Source organism: Sycon ciliatum, chromosome 6 (assembly GCF_964019385.1).
Source record: "Sycon ciliatum chromosome 6, ocSycCili1.1, whole genome shotgun sequence".
NCBI classification, from domain to species: domain Eukaryota; kingdom Metazoa; phylum Porifera; class Calcarea; order Leucosolenida; family Sycettidae; genus Sycon; species Sycon ciliatum.
In genome coordinates, this window is record NC_088648.1 from 35,903,483 (window position 1) to 35,920,982 (window position 17,500).

Genomic DNA, 17,500 nt, shown 5'->3' on the forward strand with positions numbered 1-17,500 from the left:
CACAATCATGTTGAGCACATTGTCTGGGTACACAATCATGTAGAGCACATTGTCTGAGTACACAATCATGTAGAGCACATTGTCTGAGTACACAATCATGTAGAGCACATTGTCTGGGTACACAATCATGTAGAGCACATTCACGGTCTGAGTACACAATCATGTAGCGCACATTGTCTGGGTACACAATCATGTAGAGCACATACACAATCATGTAGAGCACATTGTCTGGGTACACAATCATGTAGAGCACATTGTCTGAGTACACAATCATGTAGAGCACATTGTCTGAGTACACAATCATGTTGAGCACATTGTCTGGGTACACAATCATGTAGAGCACATTGTCTGAGTACACAATCATGTTGAGCACATGGTCTGAGTACACAATCATGTTGAGCACATGGTCTGAGTACACCGTCAGGCGAAATTACTGGTCAGTCGGCGACACGCATTTTTTCACAAAATTTGCGTCTCACCTGCTGGGAGAGTATGCATGTACTCGAGCCTCATCCTGAGCACGTTTTTTCTTCTTTTTTTCAGCTCCAGTATAGCCGTATTTTTCATTGCAAAGCCGTCCTCGATTGTTGTGTTTGTTGTTCAAACGAATTGGACATTCAATCATGAAGGCAGAGGACATAGGAGCCTGATTGGAGTTTCTCGTGGCATAGGACGGCCACACAGAGACACTTTGGGATTTTCTGAATATAAAATACCGTACGCACGATGCTGAGATCAATTTGTGCGATATCAAATTGTTTGTGATCTAACACATCGAGCAGAACGGGATCCAAACACAAGCTTACCGACGGTTAGGCTGCCGACCTGACTGGACAAATGATCCCTGGCTTCACCAGACGCCAGAAGTCGGACACCATGTCCTTTGCCGCGACGTCCATCTCCAAAAAGAACTCCATCTTCGTCGTGAAAAGGCTTGAAATACTCAATATTCAACCGAGATTCGCGGTCTCACCCTTTCTCAGATCGAATCATTCTTTGTTGTAGCAGTTGCAGGGCAGATCCCCGCCACTACTTCAACAGAAGATGGCTCCAAAGCATGCCTGGAACAAGCCATATCGAGGTTGCAAGCCACCCCTCTCAGCACTTTTTTTTGAAGAAATTCGAAATTTCAATGGTGGAAGATATACTATGAAGAGAATTTCAAAAAGTATGTTTCGCGGAGCAATCGCTCAACCTACATCATTCAAACTTTGCAGGATGGTTCAGACGTACATGCTAGGCATGGAACCACAGAAGATGATATCATAGCTGACACACAGAGTCACACACACAGCAGATTCGTGTGCACAGATACTAAATTAGTGGACGTCGTCATCTTCTTCCCGCTGATCTTTAAATGTACTATGACGTGCTTTTTGCCTGACGAATCATGTTGAGCACATTGTCTGGGTACACAATCATGTAGAGCACATTGTCTGGGTACACAATCATGTAGAGCACATTGTCTGGGTACACAATCATGTAGAGCACATTGTCTGAGTGTTGTGTATGCTTCCTGATTATCTGTGGGGCTGTGTTTGCTAGTACAAAATGAATTGTTTGAGTATTGGGAATGCTGCATTTTCTGAGTACACGTATTCTGTATTATTCTATTTCTTGCTCTCATTCAGACAAGCAGCAACAAGCCAGTGGACTATGGCTTTACTGTACGTGCAGCCATCACACACTGGATACAAGGATCAAGTCTGACCTCTCACTCTCCTGTGGTTTCATCTACTGGTAGAAAGTATGTGGATGGATGCACGGCTTTCGACTGTAACCCCACCTGTCCAAGTGGTCTAAAAGCTGCTGACAAGAACTCTGGAGAGCAATGGCCAACGGGAGTCAAGGCATTTATCATCGTCATCACTACCCTGATGATTGTGGTATGCTGTGTGATAAAGGTATGGCGTTAAAAATAGCATTGCCTGCTCGCATTTTATATAACTGTTCTGAAACCCTTGCCCTTGGAGCTGCAAGCTGCTGGTTTTGTCCCTGAAACTCTTGGAGTTGAAAGGTGCTGGTTTTGTGCTGAAATCCTTGGAGTTGGAAGGTGATTGTTTTGTCCTGGAGTTGGACGGTGCTTGTTATGTGCCGAAAGATCGTCATCTGTCTCTCTTGCCTCCTTTGCATAGAGTGTGTTTTGGAGAGAAAACAAACAGACGGCCTGGCATGAGAGTAACATCTCTGTTAACCAGTGGAACCATACGCTCTGCTTGTGTGGTACCTGAGCGCTTGTGGCACACTCACTGCATACTGTCGTCTATCTATCTCCATATCTTCCCTCACTACACACTACTGTCTATCTATCTCCATATCTTCCCTCACTACACCCTGCTGTGTGTATATGATCTATCCATCTATCTTGACCTCCTCGGTCTGCTCTACTCTGCTCTCTCTCTCTCTCTCTCTCTCTCTCCTCTCTCTCTCTCTCTCTCTCTCTCTCTCTCTCTCTCTCTCTCTCTCTATCTATCTATCTCTCTCTGCTCTCTCTCTCTCGCTCTATCTATCTACCTATCTCTCTCTCTCCCTTTGTCTCCCATCCCCTCCCATTCCTCTCCTCCCGCATCCCCTCCCCCCTCTCTCTCCCGTCCTCACATTTTCCTCCATACAATTTCCTCCTGCTGGGCTTCAAGGTTGGAAACTAGGCAGCTAGTCGTAAACACAAGATGCCGTTAACAAATCATGCTCAATATATGGACAACCTTTCAAATCCTGTCGGTCCAGCCCGCTGGCCAGTAACCATGGTAACACGAAGTCTTCTCTTTGCACACGATAAACCCATCGTGCATTGCCAAAATGATTCCAAGAGTAGTGTGTGTGTGTGTGTGTGAGAGAGAGAGAGAGAGAGAGAGAGAGTACGCTGGGATTTGGGATGCACTGTTCAACACCCCGGGCGACCATGCCCAGGTGGCTGTGTGTGGTGTTCGTGGTACAAATGATAGCATTGCGCAATGGGCTTTTTCTTTATTTTTTTCTAATCTACTGTCCAGGTGTACTTCATGCTTCGTGTTCTCGTCATACAACAAAATTATGACAAGTTTTGTGGGAGACTGTGTGGACTTGATCTTAACCGAAGTCAGCAAAAACTGAAGATTGCAGCTGGATTGCCGGGCCGCAATGTCAATGTCAGCGTCTCTTGTAGAGAAGTGAATTTCAATATCAAGGTGAGCAACTACTAGTATTACCACTATCGGCTTGTACTGGTCCCTGGGGTCCTACTACCACCACACCAGAAATAGTCTGTACTGGTTCCTGGGGTTCCACTACCATCACATCACGTCCGGGTTCGAGGAACGAAAGTTGCTACGAAGATCCGTCCAAACGCGACCGAAACAGAACAGATCCACGAATATGTTTGTCGTTATGTGGATTACTAAAACACTGATATTTTACAACTCCCTGTCTTAACTTTTCGCACCCGCGCCGTGTGGTTGACTCACTACTCGTACGAGAAAGCTTACGGGTTGTGCGCAACCTCACGGTTTACGAAGATTCGTTAGCTTTTTCGTTCAAATTTTCCGTTACGGTGTTACGAATTTTCGTAGTGTGCAACCTCTCTACTGGGTCATGTGAGGAAAGGACATGTGATACGGGGTCATGTGATACGGGGTCATGTGACACGGGGTCATGTTGTTACTGCTACCACCATTGCCACTGCTAATATCCCCCCCCCCCCTTGCTGCCGCATTGCTACTGGTGTTGTTGCTGTCACCGCTCATGCTGCTGTTGCTGCTGTTGCTGCTGTTGCTGCTGATGCTGGTAATGCTGCTGCTACATGTGTCTGCTTCTGCTTTTGCTGCTGCTGCTGCTGTGTCCTATATTACTGTGCTGAAACTCATTCAATCCCTGACTTTAGATTCCCGTATCAGCTGAAGAGAATGGAGAGGAGGATAGTGAAGAGCAACTACACACTGATGATGGCAAGATGTTTTTCAGTGACAAACATACACACGGCTCTTTCCAAGCAACCCATGGTGCCCCAGCCCGCAGCCGCAAAACAATCATCCCTGGGCATGACAGACTTTCACGACTCCTGCGCCCAACAATGAAAGGTAATTACTGCGAAAGTACCGCCATGCCATGTATATCACTGAGTGAAAGAATACTAGCAAAGCGTAAAAGGTACATTTTGCCTTCGCAATTATAGGATAAGTATGAAGTACTTCAATTAACACTACTTGCAGCTTCAACAGATTGGTGAGGACTATCTCATCTTTGCCATCTTCATACACAAGATGCTAGAATGCTGAAGATGCTCGGCGGAGTCATGTAATGTAATTTAAAACTCTGTGATAGGCCTTAGTGCAATATAGATCTAGTTTCTGTGATAGGCCTTAGTGCAATATAGATCTAGTTTCTGTGATAGGCCTTAGTGCAATATAGATCTAGTTTCTGTGATAGGCCTTAGTGCAATATAGATCTAGTTTCTGTGATAGGCCTTAGTGCAATATAGATCTAGTTTCTGTGATAGGCCTTAGTGCAATATAGATCTAGTTTCTGTGATAGGCCTTAGTGCAATATAGATCTAGTTTCTGTGATAGGCCTTAGTGCAATATAGATCTAGTTTCTGTGATAGGCCTTAGTGCAATATAGATCTAGTTTCTGTGATAGGCCTTAGTGCAATATAGATCTAGTTTCTGTGATAGGCCTTAGTGCAATATAGATCTAGTTTCTGTGATAGGCCTTAGTGCAATATAGATCTAGTTTCTGTGATAGGCCTTAGTGCAATATAGATCTAGTTTCTGTGATAGGCCTTAGTGCAATATAGATCTAGTTTCTGTGATAGGCCTTAGTGCAATATAGATCTAGTTTCTGTGATAGGCCTTAGTGCAATATAGATCTAGTTTCTGTGATAGGCCTTAGTGCAATATAGATCTAGTTTCTGTGATAGGCCTTAGTGCAATATAGATCTAGTTTCTGTGATAGGCCTTAGTGCAATATAGATCTAGTTTCTGTGATAGGCCTTAGTGCAATATAGATCTAGTTTCTGTGATAGGCCTTAGTGCAATATAGATCTAGTTTCTGTGATAGGCCTTAGTGCAATATAGATCTAGTTTCTGTGATAGGCCTTAGTGCAATATAGATCTAGTTTCTGTGATAGGCCTTAGTGCAATATAGATCTAGTTTCTGTGATAGGCCTTAGTGCAATATAGATCTAGTTTCTGTGATAGGCCTTAGTGCAATATAGATCTAGTTTCTGTGATAGGCCTTAGTGCAATATAGATCTAGTTTCTGTGATAGGCCTTAGTGCAATATAGATCTAGTTTCTGTGATAGGCCTTAGTGCAATATAGATCTAGTTTCAGTGATAGGCCTTAGTGCAATATAGATCTAGTTTCTGTGATAGGCCTTAGTGCAATATAGATCTAGTTTCTGCACATCAAAATGAGAAAAGATGACTTTCAACGTTTTTTGCATCGTTACATCATTAAAACGGCAATAGCTGAGCGTATTGTTGATTGGAAATTATTGTGTACCCCAGCCTGTGACATGGAGAAATTCCTCTATCTCTCTTCCACTCTCTCTCTCTCTCTCTCTCTCTCTCTCCCAATCTCTCTCTCTCCCAATCTCTCTCTCTCTCTCCCTTGACTGAGTGAAAAACACGATTTGAAATTGGAATATGTCTGCTGTGCTGTTGTTGTTGCTGGATACAGAGAAGAGGCCATTACTACAGAACATTACAATGCATTTCAAGAATGACTGTGGTCGTATGATTGCTATCATGGGACCCTCAGGTAGTGGCAAAACAACCTTTCTCAACCTGCTTACGGGACGCTCAAAGTCTAGAGATATAGAGGTAAGCCTAAACTGCACGTGTTTGTCAAGGCTAGCGATAGTTTGCATGATTAAATCCAAACAGCGGCATTCATGTAATTATCGGTAGTGGTGTGACCATTAATTTCACTCTTTTGCTTGCAACACTTTTTTCCCTGCTGTCATGGTATATCGGCTTCCCTGCTGCCCTGGTGACCCAGCGGTTCTGGCACTCTGTTGCCCTGGTGGACCTGATGGCTACGAGCTTCAGATCTGATGATATCTATCTATCTCTCTTTCCCTCTTTCTCTCTCTCTCTCTCTATCTATCTATCTATCTATCTTTCTCTCTCTCTCTCTCTCTCTCTCTCTCTCTCTCTCTCTCTCTCTCTCTCTCTCTCTCTCTCTCTCTCTCTCTCTCTACACAAGAGAGAGATTGGAAGCTTTGTTACAACTCTGAGTTTCACGTATTACTACGATCATCAGGCAACTCTCTCTCTCTCTCTCTCTCTCTCTCTCTCTCTCTCTCTCTCTCTCTCTCTCTCTCTCTCTCTCTCTCTCTCTAACTCTGTGTGTGTGTGTGTGGTTGTGTACTCAATACTAAACCAGGGTGAAGTATTGGTGAGAGGTTATGACTTGAAGCATGTGCGTACTCAGTATCAAGCTAATCTTGGATACACGCTACAGCTAGCATCGCCGTACTATGATGAACTGACGGTCAGAGAGAACCTGCTCTACTGTGCACTCATGAGACTGAAGACATCGGACACAATGGAACATGTACGTAGAATCCAAGAATTCTGGGGGGAAAGCATTGGAATGTTCATGTGCTCACTATCGCACTTCAACTCTCATCCATCCTAGCATTGTTCACTATTCCTCCTCACCCCCCTTGCACACTCCTCTCCCCATTCATTTCATGTGTCTGTGTCCCATCCGGTTCTTCCATCCTTTCATCCCAGTGCACTGACATGCGCATCACTCATAAAATCCATATTTGGCAATGCTTAATGGGCTTATCATCCCTGGGTATCACTCTTGCCTGTGTATTCGTGTTGTCATAGTAACAACATTGCCTGAATCAATTTCCCCATGGGAACGATGATCGCCGTATATCCTTTCTCCCATGGTAACTTTAAACTTATAAAAAAATCTTCTCGTTCTGTAGGTATATGAGCGTGTTGAACGTGTCATTGAGGAGGTTGGTTTGCAGAAAGCATCTTCAAAGGAGAATGGTAGAGAACGGCCAACAGGAGTGATCAGTGGTGGAGAGGTAAGGATCAGTGAAGTGATTTCACTCACAATCATCTGCTTGTGTACAGCATTCTGATTAACTTCTATGCTTCTTTATTTCTATGTTGCTCTGGTGCCTTGTTGGCTCCCAAAAGACACACGTTGTGCAGGTAGAAACTTGGGTATTTCTGCATATCATAGATTGAGCATTTCTGTACACAACAGATTGGACATTTCTGCACATCATAGATTTAACACAGACTTATTGTAAGTCAACAAATATTCGGCGCATATTGATTTTCGGCCTAGTCATGTTTGGCCGAAAATTTGTTGCGACCGAAATTTTGTTTTGCAAGGTACAGTGTGACAGCGTATACATGCGGCAGCAGTACAGGCCGAAAATTTGTCGACTTCCAGTAGTGCATCAGTGAATGTGTAGGCTGTGTAGCTTGCAGTAGTGCATCAGTGAATGTGTAGGCTGTGTAGCGGCGGATCCAGCGATCTCTAATAAAGGGGGGGGGGAGTCCAGTTCAGTAGTCAAAACTGAATAGCTGATACTGTTTTCTGATGATCGCTTAGTGCGTGAAACTCTGAGTAAAAACACTTCCTCTGTCCTCCTATTGTTTGAATAGCTGATACATATAGATGTGCATGTGTATGGTTTCCAGTAGCACATTCACGAAATTCAGGGGTTCCGCGGAAGCGCTGGAACCCCTCCTGGATTCGACCCTGCCATAGATCACCCAACCATAATCCACTTGCTCTGGTCAGTACACAATGTGTTGAAGTGCGAGCACATTCATGGCTGTAGCTCGCTGATCGCGAATATAGTCAAGACCTATGATGTCACCATGTCTATCAAGTAGTGTGAGTGGGAATAAAATGGTCCTGCCTAAAGGCGACTGGACATGCAGTCCCAGAGTGCAGACCAGCATTCATGTTCCATGCACTCACGTCATCTCCCTATAATCACGTGACTCCCTGCTGCACATGTACTGGAATGCACTTCTCTCTGCCTATTCTCTTCTCTACACTGTTCTGCTGTGTTGGGTATGCAGAAACGTAGACTATGTGTTGCTATACAGCTACTCAGTCAACCCAGTATTGTCTTCTTAGATGAACCAACATCCGGTCTTGACTCAGCTGGCTCCTTGGAGTTGCTCACCATGCTGAGTGTGGCAAAGAAAGGAAGACTAATCATTTTGACAATCCATCAACCAAGACCCGAGATATATCATATGTTTGACAGAATTCTTTTCCTTTGCTCCGGAAAGGTAAATACTGATCGCATGTTGATCGATGTGGAGACAATGGTTTGATCTTATAAGAACTGTACTCACATGATTGCATCATGCCATCATTATGCTTGCATGACTGTATAATGACATCATTGTGCTCGCATGATTGTATCATGACATCATTGTGCTCGCATCATTGGATCATGACATCACTGCACTCACATGACTACATCATGACATCATTGTACAGTAAAACCTGTAACTAAAGACCATCGTGACTAGCGACCAGCCTGGTACTACCGCCACTTTGCCAGGCAAGGACGGTCTCACATTCATGTATGGTTGTGCGGTGCAAACCTCTAACTAATGACCACCTGCCACTAAAGACCGCTTTCTCTGACCCCAAGGGGTGGTCGTTAGTCACAGGTTTTACTGTACTCCTATGACTGCATCATGACTTCACTGCACTCACATGACTGTATCATGACATCATTGTCCATCACAAGCCTCTTTATGACATCATTGCGCTTGTATGACTGTATCATGACATCATTGTCTTTGATTTGCTGTCCTCGCAGGTAGCGTTCTATGGCAAGCCAAAGTATGCTGCCCCGTTCATTGCGTCGGCATTCAAGGAGCTTCCGGATATCCTGCGGAAGAAGAATATGGTGAGTGATGAAAGGCAGGAGCAATCGTGTGCATGGTTTTGCCTTTGTTGCAGTTGGTATTCAATCCTGTGTTAGTCAAGCAAGGTGTAAATAAGTATTACAGTGGGTGGTGTTTGGCGACAGGAACAGGTGATGCGTGACAATGTGATTTTCAAATTCTGCATAGTTTCCAATGGTAATAATACACAATGTACGGCTTTGAATCGTATGGAATCTGCCATGACATCCAATGTTCCTGTTCTGCAGCAATCCTTAAATCCAGCTGACGTTGTTCTGGATCTGTTGAGCAATGTCAAGTACCAACAGATGTTGCTGGAACATTACCAGAGCTCGCCGATCCCACGGCAATTACATCTCTGTATCGACCGGGTACAGTCCAACGCAAGACTCGGCATATTGAGACAAGATCTCACCATGGATACCGAGGAGAAATTGAATACGTCCGTGGAACATGACCAAGAGTAAGAATCAGCTTGGACAATGTACTTGTGCTGCCCTGGGGTACATAATTATCATCTCTCATAAATTGAGTCATCGCCATCTAGATCTGTGCTAACCTGGTCAGTTTGTACAATGACACCCACTGCCCCCCCCCCACCGCTCCTCCCCCCCCCCCCCCCCCTCACCTCCCATTGCACAATGTAGGCTTGCTGAGCAATCGGAAGGGGGTCAAATACCTGAGTAGTAAAATTACATTTGGATTGGGAAGGGACGATGGGGACTGGAGAGGGCAGGTGGGTGGAGCAGTTGGGGAGGGCAGGCGGCGGGGGGGGGGGGAGGCAGGCGGGCGGAGGGGGGGGGGGGCGTCTGGAGACTATGAACCTTGCTAGTTGTTCGAATGTGAACATATTTTCTCTATGTATGACCTAGACTTTTCAGAAACTGTGATGCTGAACTGTGATGCTGAACGAACACGTTGCGTGTTTCTTGTTCTTGTCAATGTTCCCGCTTTACTGCTGCTTTTTCTGCTGTGATCATCATCATCATCATCATCATCGTTGTTGTTGTTGTGAACGCAGGGATCTTGCTCCGTCCATTGATCGTCAGTTCTTGGCATTGGAAGGTCGACTGGGTCGTCAACCGTGGAGTGACATTAAAACTCTGGTATACATCCCATTGTTTCTAATTGCTTACACCGTTGGTCTTGGTAAGTGAGTGTTTGTTTGTTTGTGTGTTTGTGTGCATGTGTGCGTGTTTGTGTTTGTGTGTTCGTCTGTCTTTGGTTTTGTGCGTGTGTCTGTGTGTGTGTGTGTGTGTGTGTGTGTGTGTGTGTGTGTGTGTGTGTGCTAGTCTGTCTGTCTGTTGGCCTGCCTGTGTCTCTCCTTGCCACTCCTGTTGAATGGTCTCTACTGGGATGACATCTACACCATAGCTCAGTGGTTAAAAAGCACTACTGGTCTCAAGCAAAAGTCCCTGGTTCGAGTTCCAGTGTTGACAGTCAACTTTTCTTCAGATTTTCCCCATTTGCATCTTCCCTCAAACCAATGGATACATTTCACTCAGCTCTCCGCACAAAGACAAAAGAGGCCGACCCTGCACTCGTCACCTCCTTTTATCCCACACCGTGCTCCCTCGTACCCGTTCCCGGGTGGACAGAGAACACTACTTCTCTGCTAATTCTTGTACTGTGGCGTCAACCGCAGAGAAGTAACATGTGTTTATGTTGTTTGCCAATGTGATACCAGGTATTGCCTACTGGAGAGCAGACAAGAGTTTCCTCTTGCTAGCTGGTTTCAGTCTGTTCTCGTCAGCCAGTCTTCTCTTCATCTCTCCCGCTATTTCCACTCTGCTCATCAACCGCTGTATACATCTGTTCCAGCTTGAGAAAGCTGACGGGGTGTGCAGCTCATGGCAGCTAGTACTGCACACGTTTATACATATGGTTGCCTTGACTACAGTGCCGTATCTCGTCGCCACGGCTGTCATATTCGGCATGGTGGTAGAGTTGGTGGAAGCGTGGACTTTCTCGATGTACGCCATGGTGGCACTGCTGAATCTCATGTTGAATGCTGCTGAGATGGCACTGGTAAGGCATACATAGCAAGCATGTAGCTCACCTGTAGCATGTGAACACTACTTTCTACAGTTGCGCTCAGCGATATCCAACCCAGAGTGCATACCGTAAAGTCGCGGATAAAAGCCGGGTTTGCATACAAGCACATCGCGGATAGAAGCCTGAAAATCAAATGGGTCAAATGCATATAAGCCTGTCGCGCGTAGAAGCCTGGCTTCTATGCAAGCGCGGATCGGGTAGGTCAAGAGTGCATGTGCTATGCACGGTGCATAGTAAAACTGCCGCCACACCGGTAGTCAGTGGTAGATCTACGCGTGCCGATGTGCATACAAGCCTGGCAAAAATATCAGTGGTGCATATAAGCATGGTTTGCATACAAGCCTGATGCAGAAAGCGGCTTATATGCTTATAAGCCCGGCTTTTATCCGCGACTTTACGGTATTTGTCGCCCTCAACTTACACGGCTCTTGACGCCTGGAAATGGCACGAAAACAGCTGGACGAACACATGTACACATACAATGCTGCAGTCTGAACTAGTCTAGGGTTTAGGGTGCCAGGTTTGCACTTCGGGTCAGATTTCACCAAGGAAAACTGCACCTCGTATGTGTTGCTGAAGAAACAGGTGGTAGAGATCTTTTGCACTCCACTGTAAAAACGCATAGATATGAGCAGAAATATTTTGCTTGTCCTCATAACTAATGAATGGGCAGTCATCGTGTGCATGTCTTGTTTGAGCAGATGGAACACCTCAATGTGTCCATGATACTCAGAGTAAGATGAGGTTCCACAGCTGAAAAAAGGGTGATCAACACCAAAGATGGAGCAATGACACACAAGTCATGAAATGATGGACTGTCAAGAAAATTGTTGTTACTCCGAGTTTCGTGCAAAAGCACTCATCAGACAGCTGTCCATGGCCTGATGACTTGTAGTGTCTATAATGCACAATCCGAGCTGGCATTGCAATAACCATGGCTGTCGTGGAAATATTCCAAGATGTCATGCTCACTCAACCAATCAAAGAACTGGGGCGTAATACTGGTATTTGCCAAATTGCACTCTGCTATTTCCTCCCTACTTCCAAGTCTATGTGTGCATGAATCCGTGTGTGTTCACGATGTGCGCGTGTGCATGTTTTGTATGTAAAAGTGGGTAATGTTTGTTTGGGTCTGTGTGCATGTATGACTGTATTTGTGTGTATGTGTATGTGTGTACGTGTGCGTGTCTGCATGTTTGTGTATGTGCCGGTGTATGCGTGTCTCCATGTTTGTGTATATGCATATGTGTGCGTGTTTGCATGTTTCTGTGGATCTTAGATCATATTCGTAGTGTGTTTGTCCCCTGAGTTCTCGGAAGCATGCATACATCTTCTGACAGCTCTATCAGCATTCTTTGAAGGATTCCTGTTCCCGCTTTGCAAGATGCATTGGGCACTGAAGTGGATAGTCTTCATCAACCCTATGTTCTACGGATTTGCGGGAGAAATGAACACTCTGTTGGCCGGACAGGTAATGTGGATTGCAAAAATAATGGGAATTAGTTGAGGGAATGAAAAAGGGAAAATGGGAATAAGTCTGAAGAAAAATTGACTATCGACACCAGGACTCAAACCAGGGGCATTCTCTCTAGGCCAGCGATACTCTAACCACCAAGCTTTGCTGTAGCTGTCACTCCAACAGAGACCGTTCAAAATGCCAAAAAAATATTATGCCTATAGTAAAGAAAAGGACCAAGGAACTACAAGTTTCGCTGTAATGTCCACTAACACCATCAGTTACTTGACAATCAGCTCATGCGATTACATTGCACTAAACTGATCGACAGTACTGACGTTCTACAACTAACTGGCTATCAGCTCTAGCACGTCTTGGTTGCGCATCCCAGCAGCCTTCCAACTTGGAAGGTTCTACGTTATATGAAAACATAGGAGCTAGGGAAGATGAGAACATCAGTACTGTTGCCGGTCAGTTTAGTGCAATGTTATCGCATTAGCTTATTGTCTAGTAACTGTTGGTGTCAGTGGATATTATAACATAACTTGTAGCTCCTTGGTCTTTTCTTTATCATAATTAATCATCGGCTCTCCGTCCGGATATTATACTTCAAGTATTTGTATCCGTATTGTCTTCATATCTGCCCTGGCAGCTACTTGCAAGTAAAATCCAACTTTTTGGGGGTCTTGGCCATTTATAGGAGAAAATCCTGCATTCTTCTTCTGCTCTAGAGTGTCACAGGAGCAGAGAGATCTCCGGTCTGTAGAGACACTCCAGTTACACCATCACAGCTAAGGCTGCAACCACCGCCATCCGATGCACTATCATCTGTTATTGGGACTTGTAGTTTCTCTTAGAAGAACAGTTACATGTGTGACTTGACCGCGAAATCCAACCACTGCTTTGAGGCCATGCTGTTGAGGAATAGTCCCGTGAAACACCTGATTCCCGGCCATGTAATGCAGAGACAGTCCTGTGAAATCCAACCCCTACTTTTCAGCCCTGTAGTGTAGGAGCAGTAACCCGTCATATATTCACTTTGAGGTGTTCAATGCAATGACATTCAATACTTTTATCTCTGTTATGCTGTCTGCTTTGTATGTTCCCAGAAACTGAAATGTACAGACACACTCAAACTAGGCACAACTGCATGCATACAGAACTATGGTGATGTGATCCTGGAGGAGACGGAGTTACAAGTTGTTTCCGAGTACACGGCGCTCGCTGTTCTGTTTGGCATGACAATTCTCTTCCTGCTCCTAGCAACTCTGTCACTAATGTCTGTTCGGCGAGATATCGCTACGGCTAGCCGTGACATTCGAGCAAAGCGGAGACAGGGTCAAGTGAGGGCTGACTTGCAACATCAGCTTGTTCAGTAAGAGAATGATGTACAGTATTATGTGTGACTGGTAGTTACTTGAATACAGTGTGTTGGCTGGTAGGTACATGAATACAGTGTGTTGGCTGGTAGGTACATGAATACAGTGTGTTGGCTGGTAGGTACATGAATACAGTGTGTTGGCTGGTAGTTACTTGAATACAGTGTGTTGGCTGGTAGTTACATGAATACAGTGTGTTGGCTGGTAGGTACTTGAATACAGTGTGTTGGCTGGTAGGTACTTGAATACAGTGTGTTGGGTAGGTACATGAATACAGTGTGTTGGCTGGTAGTTACTTGAATACAGTGTGTTGGCTGGTAGTTACATGAATACAGTGTGTTGGCTGGTAGGTACTTGAATACAGTGTGTTGGCTGGTAGGTACTTGAATACAGTGTGTTGGCTGGTAGGTACATGAATACAGTGTGTTGGCTGGTAGGTACATGAATACAGTGTGTTGGCTGGTAGGTACTTGAATACAGTGTGTTGGCTGGTAGGTACTTGAATACAGTGTGTTGGCTGGTAGGTACATGAATACAGTGTGTTGGCTGGTAGGTACATGAATACAGTGTGTTGGCTGGTAGGTACTTGAATACAGTGTGTTGGCTGGTAGGTACTTGAATACAGTGTGTTGGCTGGTAGGTACATGAATACAGTGTGTTGGCTGGTAGGTACATGAATACAGTGTGTTGGCTGGTAGGTACATGAATACAGTGTGTTGGCTGGTAGGTACATGAATACAGTGTGTTGGCTGGTAGGTACATGAATACAGTGTGTTGGCTGGTAGGTACATGAATACAGTGTGTTGGCTGGTAGGTACTTGAATACAGTGTGTTGGCTGGTAGGTACTTGAATACAGTGTGTTGGCTGGTAGGTACTTGAATACAGTGTGTTGGCTGGTAGGTACATGAATACAGTGTGTTGGCTGGTAGTTACATGAATACTGTGTTTATACTGAGAACGGTGTACAGTATGTGTGACTGGTACATGGGTGGGTGTGTGGGTGTGTGTGGGTGTGGGTGTGGGTGTGTGTGGGTGTGTGTGGGTGTGGGGAGGTGTGCCAGCTAGTTCGGTTGGTGGGTGCACTTATGCCTGATTGTGTTGGGTCTGTTGACAATGGGCTCGGCTGCTTGAAGGTGTAATAATTCCTGCCACCTTTGTTGGTTCCAGGGTTCATAATATTATTATACTTTCTATTTGAAGTATACATACCATGGACTGCTTCTGGCTAGATTAACTCTTGTGTAATCAATGGTGCTAGTGAAGCTTATTCCCGTAGCTATGCAGAAGACGTTACTTCAGTAACGTCTGGCGCTAGCCAGGGTCCACACAGCTTTAATTTGGTGTTTGTTTGTGTGTTTGTTTGTTTGTGTCACGCCTGGCGCTATCCCGTATCTGACGGCAAAAAATCATAGGGATGTTATAAATTTTTCAATTCTCCTATTTTTTCAGGCATACTGTATCCTGGGATTCGAACCCGCACTATCGCCCTGCATGCATTCCCCCATACACTTCGCATTCATACCCATTCTTCCAAGTTGCTTCACGTTATGATCTTGCGTTTGAAAGCCCTATTTGAATATTGCGGGCAGCTGTATGTGGCCAGCTGTGTTTGATGGTACAGTACGGGAGACGGTGTCGTATTACCCTCGATCGTACCTCTCCCGTACCTATCCCTACCGTACCGTACCATCAAAGACGGCTGGCCACAATGCATATTCAAATAGGGCTTTCAAATGCAAGATCATGAACGTGAAGCAACTTGGCAGAATGGGTATGAATGCGAAGTGTATGGGGGAATGCATGTAGGGCGCGATAGTGCGGGTTCGAATCCCAGGTTATGTCTTAAAAAAAAGGAATTTTTTAAAGACCGGGGATGCATGCAGGGCGCGATAGTGCGGGTTCGAATCCCAGGTTATGTCTTAAAAAAGAGGAATTTTTTAAAGAATTTATAACATCCCTATGCTTTTTTTGTCTAGGTCATCAAGGCAAAAAAGCATAGCGTAGGGCCCTGAGCTTCCAAGCTCTCTCGTATCAGATCCACTCTGATTCAGCCACCCACACTAGTAGCAAGTATTACCTTCACTGGGGGCAGAGGTAACTGCAGTTGGATCCCTGGGCGGATACCCTGATGCCGTCAATCCGTTTTCTGCATCTTGTCCTCACCCACTTACTGAGGTGTGGTGAGCCCATAAGTGGGATCATTTTCAAGTCCACCCAGAGTTTTGGGGGTTTCAGGGGGTGTCGGCCGTTGGGCGGTTCAATGGCACGTATCCATCTAAAATGGCGGGCGCCCATGCTGCATACATGGTATGGGCGCACGTGAGCCGCGCTGTGGGGACACTTGTTCGATTCCGCATACAAATGTATACAAATGCGTGGAAAAGAAGTTTCTCTAATCGCTGGAACTTGTGAGTTTCTTTCGATATAGACTACTGGTCTTCAAGGTATACAATAGTAGTGACCCAACGAAGTGGAATTTACGGAATACAACGTTCGAGACGGCCCAACAAGTCAAGAGTAAAGTGCAAATTTACTATGTACGTAAATGAGAAAACCTACTTGTTTTCCCGCAGGGCTAGTCATGTGCACCTTCGGTGAATATGTGCCACTGCCAATTGAGTCATCTTTCCAAGATTCCTTTTGAGTCTCTCTCCCCTCTCCCGGGGAGACCCACGTGACCAGTTTTGGCAGTGAGCAACAAGTACAAGTACAAGTACAAGTGTGTGTGTGTGTGTGTGTGTGTGTGTGTGTGTTCGTGTGCGTGTGCGTGTGTGTGTGTGTGTGTGTGTGTGTGTGTGTGTGTGTGCGCGCACATGCGTGCGTGCGTGAGTGTGTGTGTGTGTGGGTGTGCATGCATTGTGTGTGTTCAGAGAAGCAGCAGGGTTTGTGTGTACTCACCCGAGCGGTGCTCCGGTCAAACAAGAAATGTCTGCGTCTGATCTTGAACCAAGGATATTACAAGTTACAAGAGAGGATGGCAAGTACCAAACGCCTGGTAATAGCGGAGGCCAAACTCCTGTCGGCCAAGATGAGCGCGACAGTCGCCATCGATATTTTGGCTTTTTTCGTCGGCCGTCATCTGATGCTACAACACCGCCTCAACGTTCTCTCGCTGCCGGTGTGATCGATCGGATACTTGCCCTAGGTACGCCCACACGTCCTGCATTACCCACAGCCTTGGGAGGAGGTTCAAACACCAAACCAGTTCAAACACCTGTATCTACTACTCCGCCAGTACAAACACCAAGATCAGCTACACCAGAGCAAACACCACCATCAGCTAGGTCCGGAGAAAGGTATAATATCTCTATTCAATCAAGGGGAGTAATTATAGTTTTCATTACGAAAGTGTGCAATATAGCCCTTCTCTCTCGCTATTGGCTCCATGTATGCCCTTCTCTCTCGCTATTGGCTCCATGTATGCCATCACACAACTGCACATGCACACCTATGGCATGTATGCCATCACACAACTGCACATGCACGCCTATAGCAAGAATATTGCCAAAGTGGGTACCACCACAGGTGCACCGCATATGTGCATAAATAATGTTGCCTCTCCCCAACCCCACTCCCTCCAATGCCAGTCACTCACCTCTCCACTCTCCCCACCAACCTTCACTCCCCTCTCCACACCAACATTCACTCCCCCTCTCCCCACCCTTCTCCCACCCCCTCTCCCCACCCCCTCTCCCCATCCCCTCTCCCCGCCCCCTC

General features: G+C 45.6%; 1 protein-coding gene across 1 annotated transcript in view; it reads left to right on the forward strand.

The window, feature by feature from the left end:
• Window positions 1-1,623: 1,623 nt before the first annotated feature.
• LOC135819964 (uncharacterized) overlaps window positions 1,624-17,500 on the forward strand; it is a 20,170-nt gene continuing 4,293 nt past the window's right edge. The window contains exons 1-14 of the mRNA XM_065333264.1: window positions 1,624-1,904; window positions 2,994-3,167; window positions 3,860-4,055; window positions 5,657-5,799; window positions 6,365-6,535; window positions 6,924-7,028; window positions 8,047-8,262; window positions 8,805-8,894; window positions 9,141-9,355; window positions 9,914-10,041; window positions 10,580-10,920; window positions 12,227-12,418; window positions 13,513-13,778; window positions 16,654-17,079. Coding sequence (XP_065189336.1) covers window positions 1,878-1,904; window positions 2,994-3,167; window positions 3,860-4,055; window positions 5,657-5,799; window positions 6,365-6,535; window positions 6,924-7,028; window positions 8,047-8,262; window positions 8,805-8,894; window positions 9,141-9,355; window positions 9,914-10,041; window positions 10,580-10,920; window positions 12,227-12,418; window positions 13,513-13,778; window positions 16,654-17,079 — 2,690 coding nt within the window. The 5' untranslated portion in view covers window positions 1,624-1,877. The remainder of the gene's footprint in view (window positions 1,905-2,993; window positions 3,168-3,859; window positions 4,056-5,656; window positions 5,800-6,364; window positions 6,536-6,923; window positions 7,029-8,046; window positions 8,263-8,804; window positions 8,895-9,140; window positions 9,356-9,913; window positions 10,042-10,579; window positions 10,921-12,226; window positions 12,419-13,512; window positions 13,779-16,653; window positions 17,080-17,500) is intronic.